This window comes from Peromyscus eremicus, chromosome 15 (genome assembly GCF_949786415.1).
Source record: "Peromyscus eremicus chromosome 15, PerEre_H2_v1, whole genome shotgun sequence".
In the NCBI taxonomy this organism is placed as follows: domain Eukaryota; kingdom Metazoa; phylum Chordata; class Mammalia; order Rodentia; family Cricetidae; genus Peromyscus; species Peromyscus eremicus.
Window position 1 is genome coordinate 28,421,331 of NC_081431.1, and position 17,096 is coordinate 28,438,426.

Sequence of the window (17,096 nt, forward strand, 5' to 3'; positions counted from 1 at the left end):
ATTTTAAAACATTAAGCAAATTAATTTGTATATTTTTAAAATAGTGGATAAGCCAAACAAAATATGTCTGTGGTCTGTACAGAACCCTGGGGTCATGAGTTTGCAACCTCCAAAGGCACACACGCACACAGAAAAAGCTGGATTTCCCCATAGGCTGTTTGGGTTACCTTGACAATGTTCTAACATTGCTTTCACATGCAGAATGACAGTTCTGGTTACCAGTGTTCAAATTAAGATTTCAAAACAACTACTATACACTGCTTCCTTGCCTTTCTTCCTGCTGGGGGACCAGAATGGGCGCCATAGGAGAACATCGAAGAGACCTTTATTCTGCACTCTAGACTGTCTCATTTTTGTAACTGAAAACTATGAACTAAAGAAGGAATGTATCAGAAATGCGCATAGAAAATTCACAAACTTTGACACTCCAACAGGGAGGTCTACATCCAGTTTCTCATTTTCCCTGAAGCAACAGTCAATAGCTGAAGCTTCCAGAGGTAAAGGCTTCCCATAATGCACTTGAGTAGAGTTAGCCCCGGGGAGGCATGAGTGAGAGAGTCTTGCAGTGAAGTGGGCAAAATTAAATGTCTTTAGAATTCAAGACATAGTAAGAGTTTGGGGACAGCAGACAACACCACTATATCAACAGCATGGGGTGGGGGGGGGCGGGGGGAACGACAGAGCTCTCCGGCTTTTGCACCGCGACTCTGATTTTATTGGAGCGAAAAGCATTTTAAAAATTGAATTTATGCTGGAATCTTTATATTTCTGAAAACCATTTTGCTTCCAGCTCCTTCCCTAACAATCCCTAGGAAATGTTACTACTGTCAGTTAGAAACGTGCTATCGTTTCTTCTATTCTATCGCATCCAGTGAAGGTCTGCTCTTGAGAGCATGGAAACAATAGCGGTAAATACACCCTGGGTCTCAGCAGCGCTTCGCCATGCCTGCGAATCACTGTTATTCTCCCAGGATTCAGCTTAAGAGAGGTAATTACAAGTCACTTTAATGTCTGAGGGAAAGATGGGAAGCAGACCCTGTGGATAGAAGGCCATATTTACTCTTTTCAAATCAAAGCTCAAAGCGATCAGTAGAAAATATGGTTTTCATGTAAGCACTCAGTTTTCTGCAAGGCTTGCAAAATCCACTCCTTCAAAGAAATTTCCACATGAATAAGCCAAATGCATCAAGCACACCAAAAGCTTGTTCATGCACACATACAAGCACCAGTTTCGTAGCATGCTGGTCTACACTCCACAGCCACAACGTGGTCCTTTGGTTGAACGCTCAGAGTAGAAACACGCACTGTGAATGCACGATTTGCATATCTTACCTCCTAATTGTCAAATCCAGCTGTTCCCTCACATCCCCACTTTCAAGTATCCCCAGTTGAGCTGTTTGCACATATTCCTGGAAAACCAGCTCTCTTCCAAATGTCCCCAGCTCACTCATTCATTCATTCACTCAAACAAAGATGTGTATATTTTGTCAGGTGGAGACGGAAGCAGCAACAGAACAGAGTCGCTTGTGAGGCTCATTTTTAGCCACACCTGTGAAGCTCGAACACCAACACAAGAACTCCAATTTAGTTACTTGCTTCCTGTCATAAGACATACTAATCCCAAAGGACCTTCTTCCTGCTTTGTCTGTTTTTGCCAGCCTCCTTGGACTGTGTGTATGCCTGAGTGTGCACAGATAATATGCATACATGCTCAGATGTGCCTGGGCACATGTGTGTGTGCAGGTATCTGTGCATGTGTGCACACATACATGGAAGCCAGAGGTTGACATCGGGCATCTTATTGAATTGCTCTCCACCTTATTTTTTTGAGGCAGGGTTTCTCCCTTGAGCCTAGAGCTCACTGATTTGGCTCACCTAGCCAGAGAGGTTCCTCTGGTGTCCTCTATCTCCACCTTCTATGTGCTGGGACTATAGAAGTCTATTCAGCTGGCATTTACAGAGATTCTACGTCCTCATGCTTGCTCAGCAAGTGTTTTGACCTGGTCGCCATTTCCTTTGTGTTTTGGACATCAGAATCCATCTGGTCAGGGGGCTTTAGCCAGAGACACAGTCCTTGCCACACTTTCTACGTCTCTGTTTCATAGCTTTGTCTTTGTACATTTCATAGTTCACTTCCTAGTGGCATTTCTCCCAGGGTGCTAACTTCTTGCTAGCCAGAGCCCTCAAGGTAGAAGTTCATTGCTTTCTTTAACAAAACAAGTGTTTGAACTGCCTTGGTCAAGAACTTATTGCTCAGTCTACAGGACTCCAAAATATGTTCTGACAGAGCCCTGGATGGCTGCTATAATAAGATGCTTCCTCTGCCAAGCTCCCCAGGAACACTGCACACACCTTCAGCAGAACATTGATCTCTCGACAGTGATTCCTTAACATGTGCCTCCATTAGCAGGCTGGAAGCCCCTTTAGAACAAGGACTACGCCCTAAGCTTAGCATCTCAGCAAGCCAGTACCAGGACCCCCTCCATCATCCATCCATTGGATCCTTTGACGCTTTCCAATAGCAAATCCCCACAGTTTGGTAGGCTGGGTTTCTAGCTAGGCTTCTGATATGTTGCTCAATATAGTGCTTTCTACCTAATCCACTAGGCGCTTAATAGGAAGTATGAAGGAAGTGTTCAGTTCCCAAAGCATCCACGCAGCACTTTTCAATGTACAGCAAACCAAGAATGCACTCCAACCAACAGAACATCTTGCCATCTAAGAGTCGGGAAAGCACCATCCCACTCCACACCAATGAAAGTAAAGCAAGCTAGTGTATTTTTGAAGAGTTCATTATAGAGATGTAATCTGAATATAAATTTTACCCCAAAAGATTGCTTTTGTCCATGCCCTTCATACTTCCATTCAAGTTCTGATAGTTCAAGCCTTCCAAGTGTAAAGGAAGGCGAAGTTCTAGATTTCCTACAAACTTGTTTTGAGAAACTAAATCCGGCTCCTTGGCACACAATGGGCAAAGACAGGGTGTTGGGAAACTCGTGGAAGGGTGGGAAAACAGCACTTCTTCCATCCTAATGATGCCCAGAACACAGGGACCTCTATCCATTTCTTTGAGTAAAATAACTAGAGACGCTCTCAGGTGTGCCGACATACTGTGTGAGTGAACTTTCTCTTTAGGATGACAGCAAATGCCTTTCCAGTTCCTGGCAATTCCCTGCTCCCCCTTGTGTTTAGTGCACATCTCGGCTTCATCTGCTCCAAGCTTTCCTTAGATGCCCTGGATCCGTCTTCAGGGCTGTACTGTATCCACCCTCTGCGCGCTCTGCTCCAAATCCTCCAAAACGTTGCCTTCCTACATCTCTGAGGACAGCAGATGCCTTCCTCTGGACCTTGTACGTATGTGTAAAGATGTTTCTATGACTATGCTTTAAGGGTTGTTTCTATGGCTATTTAAAATGCCAAATATATTGGAAATTTCCCAGGGGCACACACATGCCTGCTTTTATTCTATATTCCCATGGCAACCATGCTTCCAATAAATATAGTTTATGACTATCTGTCACAAGTGTGGATAGAGCCTCCCTTTCCTTTACATATATTTATAAACTGTGTATTTAAGCATTTCGTGTGTTTATTTTTTCTTTTTGTGTCTTTTATATTTCAGTTCACTTTAAATTACAGACTTAGAGGAGAATAATTCTGACGGTGAATTCTCTCTGTAAAATGACTACTATTGGATCATTTGCAATTAAGTGGTAATAAATGCTTCCAGATTTTTGGCAGTGGATTGTAAGCTTGGTCAAAGGCATTGACTTCTTCTATTTACACACTTTAAGTCATATTTTATTGCTAAAAATGGACCACAGGGGTTAGTCCATACCACAGCCCCCACCTGGTGTTTTCAAAAAACCAGAGAGGTTAAGAGTCTGAAAGAAAGTCGTACAGCTGCCTAAAAATCAAGCCAGGAATAGGACTACTTACTTCACCTGTGCCTTTTACCCTCATGATGTCACTGAGTACCACTCTTGGCTTATCCTTGTTGTAGGGACATATAGGAAGCTCTTCTTAGTCTCCTGGCATTTGAACTGAATGGCTGCAGTCAGTTAGTGCATCTGGAATTCCTCTACTTACATAACGAAAGTATAATTTTTGGATGTAGAAAATGTTGGAGATTGTTGAAACTCTCCACACCCTCTTACAGCGGCAACTAGAAAATGATTACTGAATACATCGTAACACAGTGTGATCTAATTAAAAGGCATTCACCGCTGCTGCAAACTAATAAACAATAATAAAAATGATTGCAAAGGTACTTAGGCTGTGCAAAGTGCTGCAGTGATCCCACTTCCCACCCTGTGAGAGTGAATGGATGGAAAATACCATTAGTAATACAGCATGCTTGACTTGGTCTGAGGTGAAACGCGAAAGAGAACCAGACTGACTTAAAATTGATGAGGAAGGGGCGATGCCACTGAAGGCAGAAATTGAGTTTTAGGGGACCGGTGTGATTTCTTGCACTTATTTGTGCTGGAAACAGACTAGCACAAAGACATCCCCCCGACTCCCGAGACTACATCCAATATTCAGGGACCACTACTTTCCTTAGCGGGAGGCAGGGGTGGGTGCAGATTTGCGGGGGGGAGAGGCCCCGAGGTCACAGGCAGGCCAACAGGGTACACAGCTTGAGAGGTCATGCAAGGCCAGAGTTCCTGCTCTTTCCTCGGTGGCCAGCCCTCTCTTAGTATAAGGGGCTTCCATCATGGACCCTTTCCCAGAGCCCTCTCTGGGAAGCCAATTCAACAAAATCCGAGGCACAGTTCTCCGCTGAACCAAACCTGCACGCTTGAATAGCGGCAGCTGGCTTTGAAGAAAATGGAACTGTCTCCTGACCGGCTTTGAGGGCTGCCTTTCTTTCCTCCCCGGGCTGAGCCGATTTCCCAGTACCACCCACTCCAGCGCGGGGGGGCCCCCGCATCTCCGCCCCCGCGCTGGCGGGCGCTGGCTCCGCAGACCACAAAGCGAGCCGAGCGCGCGGGTTGACCCAGCTGCTCCAGCGCCACCCGGGGTAACCACGGCAACCGCGGTGGTCAGGAATGCACGCTAATTGAAGGGCCCGTTCCTCCCACGGGGATGAGCAACAAGTGAGGCAAAAAATAGTGAGCTGGGCTGCGTGTGAGGAGCGAGGGGAGGCGGGGCTCAGCTCCAGCCTTGGCCCTGGTGGATGAGGGACCCGGGGACCGTGAAGAGCGCCTGCCAGGCCTCATTTGTTTTCTTAAACGACGCAGGACAGTGAAAAGCTGTGACAGGTCAGAAATCTTAGGATGTATTTTCCAACCAGCTACCACACCGTGAAGGCACCATGCTTTCGCTGGGCCGCAATGCTTGATTCATGTTAATGAAGGGAGACATAACATCCCTAAGTCCTCATAAATGAAATGCCAGCAAGCTGTAAGGGCTGGGCTGGCCAAAGGGAGCAGACAGGATTCTGTTTTGTTCAAACCACAGGAGGCTCTTGAGATGGGCGACCACCATTAACCAGTTCTGGAAAATGCCAGTGTTTGAGCCTGGACTTGCCATAAATGACTTCTGGAGTTCCCCCTCACCTTTCCCTCTTAAGCGTATCCTCGTGTAGATTATACATTTTGTCACTGCCTTCCCAGGCCCACTCAGATAGCTCCTAATCCAAGTCATGGGTCTCCTCCAAATGCCACTAGACATCACTGAATAAGCTCTACAATCGAATCCTTGTAGTTAGCTAAGAGCCATCCTCTCAGAAAATGGGGGGCTTCCAAATAGCAACCAAAATGAGGCAACCCAAAGACAAAATGCGGCTCAGGTGTCATTGAGAAAATATGAGTCTGTTCCTAATGGGTCAGTTCACAAGGGGCCCGTTAAATCCCTGAGTGCCCATGGACTGTGCTTAAGGAAAACCAACTGTTCAGCAGGAGTGAACATAGACGTCCCCAACACAGCTGTCCCTAAAGAGGGTTCCCTTAGATTAGGGATGGTGGGTCATGTATAGGATGGCAGGGTGGGAGAAGAAACTAACATCTGCTGAGTTTTTAGTCACCGCAGTAGGTCTTAGGGGTAACTTTTATGACCCCTCTTCTACTTCTACAGATGGGGAAACTGAGTTCGTATTCGCACACCAAGGGGCTGTCTGGCCCCCAAGCTTCTGCTGTTCACGTGGGACCATGTCCCGTATCCAAAGAGAAATTTACTCACCACCACTGGCGCTTAAGAGTACAGATGGAAGGGGTGAGTGTCAGTGACTCGGCCTGTATTAGAGGAGGTTCCAAAGCTTCCCCGGCCTCTACTCACCGGGTTCATAACTCCTGGTGAGTGTGGTAAGTAAAACCAGACAGCCAAATGTCTCCAGAGGGCAAATCACCCCTCTACTGTGAATCAGCGGCCCAGATACTTACTATCCAAGCACAGCTTTAGGTTTTTCTTATGCTGCTCTTCCATCACAGCCAAACTGTAACTTTTATCTTCACAAAAGACACAGAATTTTAATAGGGACAAGATGGCTATTTATGTATTTTGTATCTTCCTTGTGTGGGGTCCCAATACAACTAAAAATACTCATTACATTTTTATCCTCATTTAAACAGAAGTCATAATTGAAGCAATACTGATCCACTCTGTGGTGTCTATCAATGAGCAAGACTGGAGTTATGCAATGAATTCTTGAGGCTAAGAGAAGTCCTTTCAGAGCATGAAAGGCTTGGCCCCATATCTCTGAAGGAATCATATCTCTTCTCCTCCTAGCTACAGTCACTAAGGGGAGGCAGGACTCCTCCTGATGCCTGAGTAACTCCTCTGGCCCTTCTCTCTCCTCTATCCTTTCAACACATTTTCTCATATCTTATAAAAACAAGAACAGCCGAGATGCCTAAGTAAGTTTAGGGCAGAGCCAGCCAGAGGTAGGCCAAAGAGGTTGGAGGAGAGAGATCAGGGCATTGCCTAGAAAAACCCAGTCCTCATTTCCTGTCCCTCTGTTCATGGGAGTCTGTGGGGTTGTCGCAGCCCCTCTGGAATCCTGAAGGTGCAGGTGTGTGCTGAAGTAGGATGTTCCCACATTTGCTAGGGGTGAGTCCAAAACACTGAAACATGGTCAAATCTACAAATGAAATGTGGGCACAGCCCAGCCCTTAAGATGCTCCAGAAGTTCTCTCCAGACTTATGGCAAGAGTGTGGCTCTCTCTGTAATTCATTTTTTTTTCTCTTCCCTCTGCCAGGAGTAAACTTTTTTCTTCTCCAATTCTTCTGCCCTTCTTCCTCTGTTTGTAAATCTTCCAGAGAGAAACAGCAGCAGCCACTCTCTGAGATCAAAGTTTTAGCAAGCAACAAAGACCTCCAAGGAGGCTGTTGCCATGGGAACTCTGGGAGCTGAGGCCCTTCTAATAGGCAAATCTCCTTGGTTAGCAGCACCAGGCTATGGCTGGCAAAGAGGGAGAGAAGGGGGAAGGGGAGTCTTGGCAACAAGTAGCCTTTCTGAACAGCCTGAACTAAAATCACTGGGATGTGGGACAGGGTCCAAACTGGAACTGCAGGAATGCAGGGGTGGGTGCTAGGACATTCCTTCACAATCTTAGGAAATACTTCCATTAAATATCCCTAGAGTCACCTCGTGGGAGATGTCCCCCCCCCCCCCGGCAAAATTTCATTGATTACTTATTCAGTTCGTAATGGCTTTTTAAAATACCAGTGAACAGAGACGTTTATTTATACTAGGCATAGGACTGTGAATAGCTTGAATTAAAAGAAAAATCCATGCCCGCCCATTCCTCCACTTGTCTAGGTAATAGATGCTGTACTCTTGGGTAAGCCACAGGAGGAGATGGAAGAAATAATAGGAACATGACAAGAAAACAAAGGTAATTCTGCAGCATTGTATTTACGGGAGGAAAAATCAATCCCAAATTAGTGCTTACTCACAAGGACCTGCTGAGAGCACACCTATTTCTGGCCTTCTCAGTTAGCACTACATTTGGCCCATAAAGAAGCAGAAACTGATGATGAATTCCACAAAATGTTAACAGTGTGTGTTTTTGCCTGCCTGGCATTCCTTTCGTCTTCATTTGGAAACAACTGCCTGGTTTCCTTTAGGAAACTGCTTCTCTTTCCCTGGGCAGCCCCAAATGGGGGATGACTGTATCCCTTCAACAACAGGGCTTTTGCAGGAACTCTGCTGAGAGATGAGCTCTATCCTCCTGAGGTAGGCGGAGGCAGGGGCCTGTCCAGGTCCTCTATGCTTCATGTGAAGAGAGCCTGCCTGAAAATGATACTGAGGAAGGAGCAGAGCAGGAGGTGGAGGCAAGGAAAGACCAGCTCTTTGGTACACTGATCTGCCACGAGGACTCATTGATTGAAGCTGGGAATAACCCTGGGGTTTGCTTGTTACCTAAGCCAAAAAGATGCACCTATGTTCATTGGAGCCTCCATCCTTTGCAATCAAAATAATTGTGGAAAACATGACAGCTCGAATGAGTGGGCTTTTCAGGGATAATTTCTTCTTCTGTACTTTACTCTTTGGCTTAAAGTATGATCAATAAGCATGATCATTTTTTTTCTGAGACAGAAACAGTATTAAAAACAAAACAAAGCATTGAAGGGTATTGGAGGAATTGTCTTCTATGGAGAATTAATTTTGAAATCTGGGGTCTTTGAAATGGAGTAGAAAAAAAATCATTGAAAGGTCTCTGTAATGCCATTTTGTTTATCCTTGTATCTAGGCAACCTGGATTGAACTTGTTTTATGTGTTAAAGCTCATCAGAGAAGGAGTTTCTGTGATTTCTCCAAACCACCCATAATTTCATTATAATAATGTGAAAAGCCTGTTATTTACCATTAGGAATGTCTCCCTTAGCTTGAACCTAAGCACCCTCTGGCTCATGACCTCTTATTCTAATGCCAAGCTAGAGGCAGGAGTGTTCGCTCAGCCTCATTTCCACAGAGGCTCTGTCCCCCCTTTTAAAATTAAAGGCCTTTAAACAACAAGCCTCCACCAGGGACATCAGAAAGAAAAGGTCGGGCCCTTATACTGTCCATAGAAAGAAGTAAGAACAAGGTGAGCTGCTTTTAGATTTTAAAATAATAACTTCCCTGCATGAGCCTTCCTGAAATGGTGAAGTCTTTTTCCTGCCAGCTGGAGCTGCCCCAGGGAACTTCATTCCTAACCAAACAGTGGCACGGTTCCAGGTTATAAACAGCCAATCCTTGCCACCGATCCCAGACCCATGTCTAACCTCAAGTGGTTTTTTTCTGGACACCCCCAACTTCAGTGACTATCTGCTGGTACAGCCCTACCATCATCCGCCCTGTCTAAATATTTCTAAGGTATCTGTCACTGTCATCTCAAAGCACCAAAACACTGTGTGCTTTTCCAACTTCAGAAAGACTTTACCTTCTGAATCATCAAAAAGACAGCAAAGGGTGTTTGGGATGGTTTTCCTGTTTAATGTCGAAGCAGTGGTTGTCCTCTGGTTTCCACGAATCACACATCTTTGGGTATTTCTGAAACCTCTGAAGGAAGCATCCACAGCCACTGAGCGAGGTTCAGGTGTACGGGGTGGGAAGAGGGGTGAGTCATGCTCAGCAGGGAGGTATTCAATGGAGACCAGAGCAAATGTGCCTTTGAAGTGAAGGCCTAGGTCAATGCTTATACAGAGGTTAAGGAAGAAATGTAGAGAATCAAGGAAACAAGCCCAGGGCAAGTAGAAATCATGACCTACACCCCCTAGCAGCAACCACAGTTTTTAGTACCTAGCTTAATCCATAGTGTCTCAGTACACATAGGATTTGTGGTACTGTGAAAGCAGATAAAGTTAGAGACCAAGACAATGGGGTTTAATCATCAACATTTTCTGAAAACTAGTGTGCAATCATAAAAGCAGGGCATTGATTTTCTTTAATTTGAAAAATGAAGGGAATAATTCCTACACTCCTGCCCCATAAAAGTATTACAGGAGAGCATTGTGAGTTAATTTCAGTGTATTGTAACATTAGTGGTGGTCACAATGCTGCCATCACTTTGGCTGATACCTATTTGGCCAGGAGGAGGAGGCAGGAGGAGGATTCCTGTATGCCTTCTCTTTATATTGGGGCACTACCGCCAGGAAGCTCTGATCTCCAGTGCTAAGCAGTGGACAACTGACCTAATGGGCTGTTTGTGCTTTCTCTCTTAAGGCTAATGTTTTTTGTTGGGAAAATACAAGAATGGAAAACAACATTTAAGTTGTTTGCTTGGTTTTCTTTTTTTCTACCATGGGAGCCCTAAAGATATTTTCCACAATTCCTGCAGCATAAACCCAGGAGCCCTGGAGCGTCTCTGACAGTGCTGAGAATAAGTGCTATGTTAACAATTGTTATTTTTCTCTGGGGTGTTTACAAAATGACTAAAGAAGCGCTCCATGTCACTACACAGATCTAGATCCTAAAAAGCCCGAGAGGACCATTCATCCATTTATCCATTCTCATTTTCATCCCCTATCCCCACTCCTCCTTTATCTGGGAACCAAAGTCTCCAACACAGCAGAGCTAAAGAAAAGAGAAGCCTAGAACCACGTGCCACCACTTGGACAGGAACTGTTCATCTGACTACAGCAAATGTAGAAACAAACTTTTGGGCAGAAAAGTCACTGATGTTTGTGTAAAAGCTAATAAATTCTTTCCCAGAAAGGTATATTCTTTAGCTCTCTTTTCAATTTTGATATCTTCCAATGCATTTTTTTTTTTGCTTCAGTTCACCAGAACCAGTACTTTCAACCATAATTTCTGATGGATCCATCACTAATAATTACTTAAATACCTAGATGAAGATTGTGACCAATGAAATCAAAGCATCTCATCTCACTTGTAGATGTCTATTGTGTCAAGTCAACAAAGACACATGCAGTATTCAGTAACATTTAAGAGGCACAAAGTAAGAACCATCTATAGATTCTGCCCTTTGTCATTTTAAAGTATCTTTAGGGTAGAGCCGTCCTTGATATAAACATGGAGACATACTGGTCCTTGGCTCTGCAGAGCCCGTCATTCAATGCTACTAAGGAACTCTCAGTTTGTGAGGAATCGAAGACAAGGACACATATAGTATCGCTGTTACCACTCTCACTAGGTCAAACTAGCACCCGCCACCAAGGGCTCTGTTCTTGGCCTTGTTCATTTTATAGCAGTATCTAGGGTGACTCATCTACTCTCACATGGCTCTGCCTATCTGTTGGTCATGATTCTTAAACCCACTGTCCCCTGTCTTCGCTTTCCTCTGATTTCCAGACTTACATTTGCAATTGTCAGCGAGCAATTTACCATGGACAATTTTGGGTAACACTACTTACGTTACTTACTTAAAGGAACTGGATTCAATCTATGAAAAATGTCCTAATGAAACATAGACCCTAGAGCTCTGTTGGTGTCCCACAGGCATCAGTGACCTGTGGTGACAATGGTCACTGGTGACCATTGTCATCCGAGCCTTCCTTAAATTCTGTATGTCCAAAACTAAAGTCGTCCCTCTGCTTCTATACCTGCATGCCCACCATGCTCTCTTAGTTAAAGGGATGGCTGGTTACCCACCTAGTTAGAAATCCTTATATCCTGTTTGACTTACCTCTCTCACGGCCTTCTATACAGCCCCAAGATCGATTGCTTTGATCTCAGAACTGTTGTTAGGGTGTCTCCATTTCCTATTCTGGTTCAGAATCTCATACCTTTCATCTGTGCTTCAGCAGACTCCATTTCCAACCCCTGCTCTGCTCTCCTACCACTAATGAACCACCTGCCAGGCATACAGAGTATGTTCCAATACCTCTTGTACAAAACTTCATTCTAAATATTTGAAAACAAGTCCTTGGGTCTTCAAGTGCTTTTTTTTACTTGAATGAACCCACTAGCCATTCTTCACAGAAAATTCAATAACCATTAGTTCATGTTGTTGTAATTAGCAAACTGTGAACCCCAGAAATCTTTCCAGGCGACTCCATTCTTTGACAGAGAACCAAGAAATCAGGTTGCTTTCCTGGTCTCACAGAAAAAAAAAAAAGACCGTCAAACAAAGTGGCTGCAGAATATAACAACTAATTTTTTAAAATGTGACAGTATTTTGAAAAATTTTATGAAGAGCTGTCAAAGACAAAGACTCAGAATTTTGCATTTAGTACTTTAAAGCACTCAAAAAATTTCATAGATTGAAACCAATTCCTTTAAATAATTAACATAAGTAATACTGCCCAAAATTGTCCATGGCAAAACTATGGCAGTTTGGACATTTCTAATCAGTGTGGAGCGGAACAGGGCGGCATGTGTTCCTCGGGTGCATCGGTGTCGAAGCCCTGATCGTATGCAGAGCTCTGATGACATTGTTCCTCGTTTTCCTTCAGGGTTCTCCTCAGAGCAGTCCTAATTTCTGCTCCTCATCTCTCCTCCCATCACTAGTGACCACTGTCATCCAAGCCTTCCTTTCACTCACCATCTGCTGACCCCTTTTGGCCCCAAGATCGGCATCCTCAACCCACAGTTACCTTGGATTTAATCCAGAGGGATGTCCACCACTGTGTATTTGAGCTCATCCTCAGATGGTACAACTTTCCCTCCATCCATTTCCCCCAACATCTGCTGAAGTGGAACCAAATTATCTCGAGTGATTTTTTTTTACCTGGCCTCCTTTTCCTACACACACAATTACTTCTCTGCAGATGGCTGCCTCAGTCAAATCGCTGTGCTCACAATTATCTAACTGCAGGCTCAAACTAACTTCTTGTTCCTACAAACTTGGCTGTTAAGAGTCCTGAGATTAGGCAAAAATGTATCTCTTAGACTCTGTCTGATTTAAAAAGCCACTGCAGATCTCAAGTCTTACCTCACCGTGTTCTTGATATAGTAAGTCTTTCACTCCTTTAATTTCCATTTTCCTACAAGCCACAGCAGTTATAGTTTATATGTTGGCCCTAAGGATTATGTTTAAGTCAACCTCCTAACAAGGAAGACCAATATTACCGCAGTTCAGTTTGTAAAATGTAAGACTAAGACAGGAGAGCATTTGCTTTGTCAAAGTCATGACAAACAACTAAAAATTCTAAAGAGAAAATGCTACTTTATCCTTGGGTATTGAGTTTCTCACAGTGAGTGGGTAAAAGTCAGTTTTAAACTTTATTTTCCTTTCAAACAAGGAATTCTTGCATGTTCCCACAAATTAGTGTCAGCTAACTTTTAGAGGCTACAAGGAAAACAAACAAACAAACAAAAACGCAATGTCTTCTGAATCATGGCTTAAAGGGTACATCATCAGTGATTTTTTTTCCCCCTAAAAAACCTATATCCCCCTTGATATAGTTTTTTTTTCTTGTTTTCTGTGTTGGTTTAATCTAAACTTTTATGTTTGTTTGTTTGTTTGTTTGTTTGTTTGTTTTATCTAACCAACATTTATAAAACACAAAATATGCACTCAGTTTTCAAGGAGACCATTTCCTGCTAACATATTCCTCCAATCCACAAGAAGAGAAGCAGCCGGAGTAAGGAGTTTCCAGTTATGAAGCAGTTAATATTAATAAGGAATATTTGCTTGAAAATAACTCAGATGCTTCCCCCTCCAGTTAAACTAGCACAGGTCTAAATAGCTCTCCTTATGGGATGCATTTTATTACTAGACTCTCCAGTTTACAGCCATCTTGCCTCCTGATTATCTTAAGTAGAGACAATTGAGTGTGAAAAGACTCCTGGGGTCTTCAGAAGTGCTTGCACACCAGTGGGCTCTGATCTCTCTTTAGGCTGTACCATACTTCAAAGGCCTCTGGCATTTTCTTGAACAATTAATTAACACATAAAAAAGACAAGAAAAGGATAAAGGGAAAGAGGGTTAAAGATGAAAGTAGGAAAGAAAGGGGCACTGAGGAAATGAGAAACATTTCTGACAATGCTCCAGAAAGAGTCACAGTCTTCCAGAAGCAAGACGTGATAAACACAGCTACTACTCAGAAAGAGAACACCTTACAACAGGCCTGTCTGTGCACAAAAGATGAAGACCATGTATGCAGTCTGCAAATACATGCAGGGAGAAAGGGGACACAATGCAAGCAGTCTAAAGATGAAAATGTTGCCCCTGGTTTCCACTTACCCAACACCAGCAGTTCCACGGAGTCCTCATTTTTGCCTTCCAGGTCATCCGGGGTGGTGATGATGCAGTAATAGAGTCCGCTGTCTCCCCACATGAGCTTTCCGATCTGAAGATCTGCATCTGTTATCACAAAAGGGAAGAGAGGCACTGAACAATGGGGCCTGGGACAAGAGCTTCCTTCTGGGACATCTACACAATTCTGTTTCTTTGCCTGGATAGTGGTTGGAAAAGTGCTCGCTTTATTTCGAACAAAATAATACAAGCTAGCATCCTTAAGGTAAGAGAAGCAGAGCACAGCCACAAATAGATCTAGTTTCAGTCCACTTTCAGGAGTAGTTGATAGCTTTGAATTAGGCCTACAATGGCACCTAAGAATTGGGTAATTTCCCAAATAATTCTGGGTTCCTAGAAATCAATTGATTTCTTCAAATAATTTAATGATCAAATAGGTCATGAGATTTGTGACATTTTCTTATCTAAAGCTTTAGGGAACTGGAGAAAGGGTGGAATTGATTCCTCTACCTGGCTCTGTACCTTGTATGCACACACCCCTTACCCAGGAAAAGGCATCTTTAGGAAAGTCCACTTTTCAGGGTCACTAAAGGGCAATGTCCAGGTACAGAATGTCTGCCTCAAGTTCTTCCACTAAAACTCATTTCAAATAGTTCTGAAAACCATCTCTAAGACTGGAGGTCAGGCTCTGAAAGGCAACTCCGGGGCTTATTTCTGTGTTCCCGACATGCTACATCGTCTACTCTCCCCTCCCTGTCATCCAAAGCAATATGCCAGGACTCCTGACGCTCCCATCTCCCACAAGATCAGATCCTTGAGGAACTGAAAGGCTGACCTCCCTCCCACTCCCTAGGTTCAGAACAAGGGCACCAGTACCATGAACTATGGTGATCTCTCTGCCCCTGTAGAAGTCTCCCAGGGTAACGGTCGAGCCCTGCTTTGAAGCTACTACTCGAACGGTCCTCCTGCTGTCTAGACAGTCCAAGTAGGGGTCCCATTCTAGGTTCCTCTTGCTGAGAGCTTGGGCCCTGGGAGAGGACATGCCCAAGGACTCCCCCATGCGGTCCTGGCAGTAGGACTTGAACTTCCACTGCACCACTGCAGGCTGATGGGAGGATGTGGAGAAGTGGCAGCGGAGCACAGTGGGCTGGAAGAGCATGGCCACCTTCTTCTTGTCAGGCACTGTGACCTGCAGGCCTTCAACCATGGCTGCAAAACAGAAAGAACACGTCCAAGCCGTATCCATATCACGGGCGTGATCACATCATCCCTCCACACACCCTTAGTCTGCATTCATCTGGGCTCACAGTTTCAGAGTACTGTCTACGGTGGTAAGGACGGCAGAAGAGCAGGAGCTTGAGGCAACCAGTCACACTGCATCCACAGTCACGAAACAGAGTGATGAATGTGTGCACTTAGCTCCTGTTCTTCTTTTTATACAGTCCAGGTTCCAAGCCCAGGGAATGATGCCACCCACAAGGAATAAGTATTTCTACCAAAACCTAAACCAGATAACCCTCACAGGCGTGCCCAGAGGCTGTATCCCAGGTTATTCTAGATCTCATCTAACCACCACATTGCCAAGACATTCCAATATCAATCAGCTAGCTTCTTGCCTCCAGGCTCATCCCTTTGACATAACTCTGTGTGAGCCCCGAGCTTCACAAATACCAACAACTTAACGTGAGCCACGTTAATCCACATCTCCAGGTCTTGGCACATGATAATCCTTGTTTCTGGAATGCCTTGTTTCACTTCCCTTGGAATTTTGTTCTCCATCATTCAAAAACCAAACCAAAGGCTTCTTAAAATGCATTCTTTGACTAATTTGTCCCTTCCTCCCTCATGTCAGCAACATATTCTTGTGTACACAGTTATTGTTAACGATTCTGTGAGGATTTCTTTTCATGCCCTTTCAGGAAAGAATAGTATATTGTCTTGCCATCCTGGATTATGAAGCCCAGGGGTGCTGAGCAAATACCTGATAAATAACAATGAAATCAGGAAGTATGACTTCAAGAGCCATTGACTGCCCTTCCAGATGGTGACCCAAGCGAAGGGGAAGAAATAAAGGAGAAAGGCAGTCTCTTCACGGAAAGGAGATCTCAGATCCAAAGCGGTAGACTAGCTTGAACAGCTTTTAAGAGGAATCAAAAGCAGAAAAGACACAAAAATCAGATGAGAAGGGATGCTAAGAGAACAGGGTAATTACAGTGAATGAGAGGCCAAGGAAATTTGAGAGACAAAGAGCCTGTGCAAACTCACTAATAAAATCTAGAAATTGTAAGCAATGAGAATACAGCTCCTTAAGTGATGGGAGAGTCTAGAATTTTGAGCCTAGAAATGTGTTAGAAGCAAAAAAGGTGGGGGGCTGGGGAAGAATTGTGATGAGAAGCAGAGAAAAGGAGTATAAAGATATATGGAAAAGGTTCCAGGCTGAATATAAGAATCGTCAAGTTGACTTCAGGTAGCTTGGAGCAGAAGGCTTTTCTTTTCTTTTTTCTTTCTTTCTTTCTTTCTTTCTCTCTCTCTCTCTCTCTCTCTCTCTCTCTCTCTCTCTCTCTCTCTCTCTCCCCCTTCCTTCCTTCCTTCCTTCCTTCCTTCCTCCCTCCCTCCCTCCCTCCCTTCCTTCCTTTCTTTCTTTTTTTTTTGGTTTTGGTTTTGGTTTTTTGAGACAGGATTTCTCTGTGTAGCCCTGGCTACCTTGGAACTCACTCTGTAGACTAGGCCAGCCTCAGACTCAGAGATCCACCTGCCTCTGCCTCCCGAGTGTTATGATTAAAAGCATGCACCACCGCACCCAACATGAGACAGAAGGTTTTGCCTTAGAACTGCTGTATTGAGACAGGTGAGAAAGGGTGCTTTTTGGTTGATAACTTTTTCCTCTGTGTCTACAGTACACAGCACTCATCCGCATAGCTCAAACACACTTCTTAGGAACAGGCCTCCTTACCAAAGCAGCCTTGACAAGGGTAAGATGTACTCATGTGGCGCACGCCTTTAATCCCA

General features: G+C 44.2%; 1 protein-coding gene and 1 long non-coding RNA gene across 3 annotated transcripts in view; one reads left to right on the plus strand and one right to left on the minus strand.

Annotated features, from left to right (window-relative positions):
* The window catches only part of Ildr2 (immunoglobulin like domain containing receptor 2), a 40,413-nt gene extending 25,119 nt beyond the window's left edge, over nt 1–15,294 (minus strand). The window contains exons 1-2 of the mRNA XM_059280257.1: nt 14,964–15,294; nt 14,076–14,195 (exon numbers count right to left, since the gene is read on the minus strand). Of these exons, the coding sequence (XP_059136240.1) occupies nt 14,076–14,195; nt 14,964–15,294 (451 nt within the window). The remainder of the gene's footprint in view (nt 1–14,075; nt 14,196–14,963) is intronic.
* LOC131925018 (uncharacterized) lies at nt 4,982–7,865 on the plus strand. 2 transcript variants are annotated; one of them, XR_009383126.1, is made up of 3 exons: nt 4,982–5,264; nt 6,079–6,216; nt 7,763–7,865. It is a non-coding gene; the product is annotated as an uncharacterized LOC131925018 (long non-coding RNA). The 2 variants fall into 2 exon arrangements; XR_009383127.1 differs by having other exon boundaries at nt 4,982–5,099.
* Nucleotides 15,295–17,096: the final 1,802 nt, after the last annotated feature.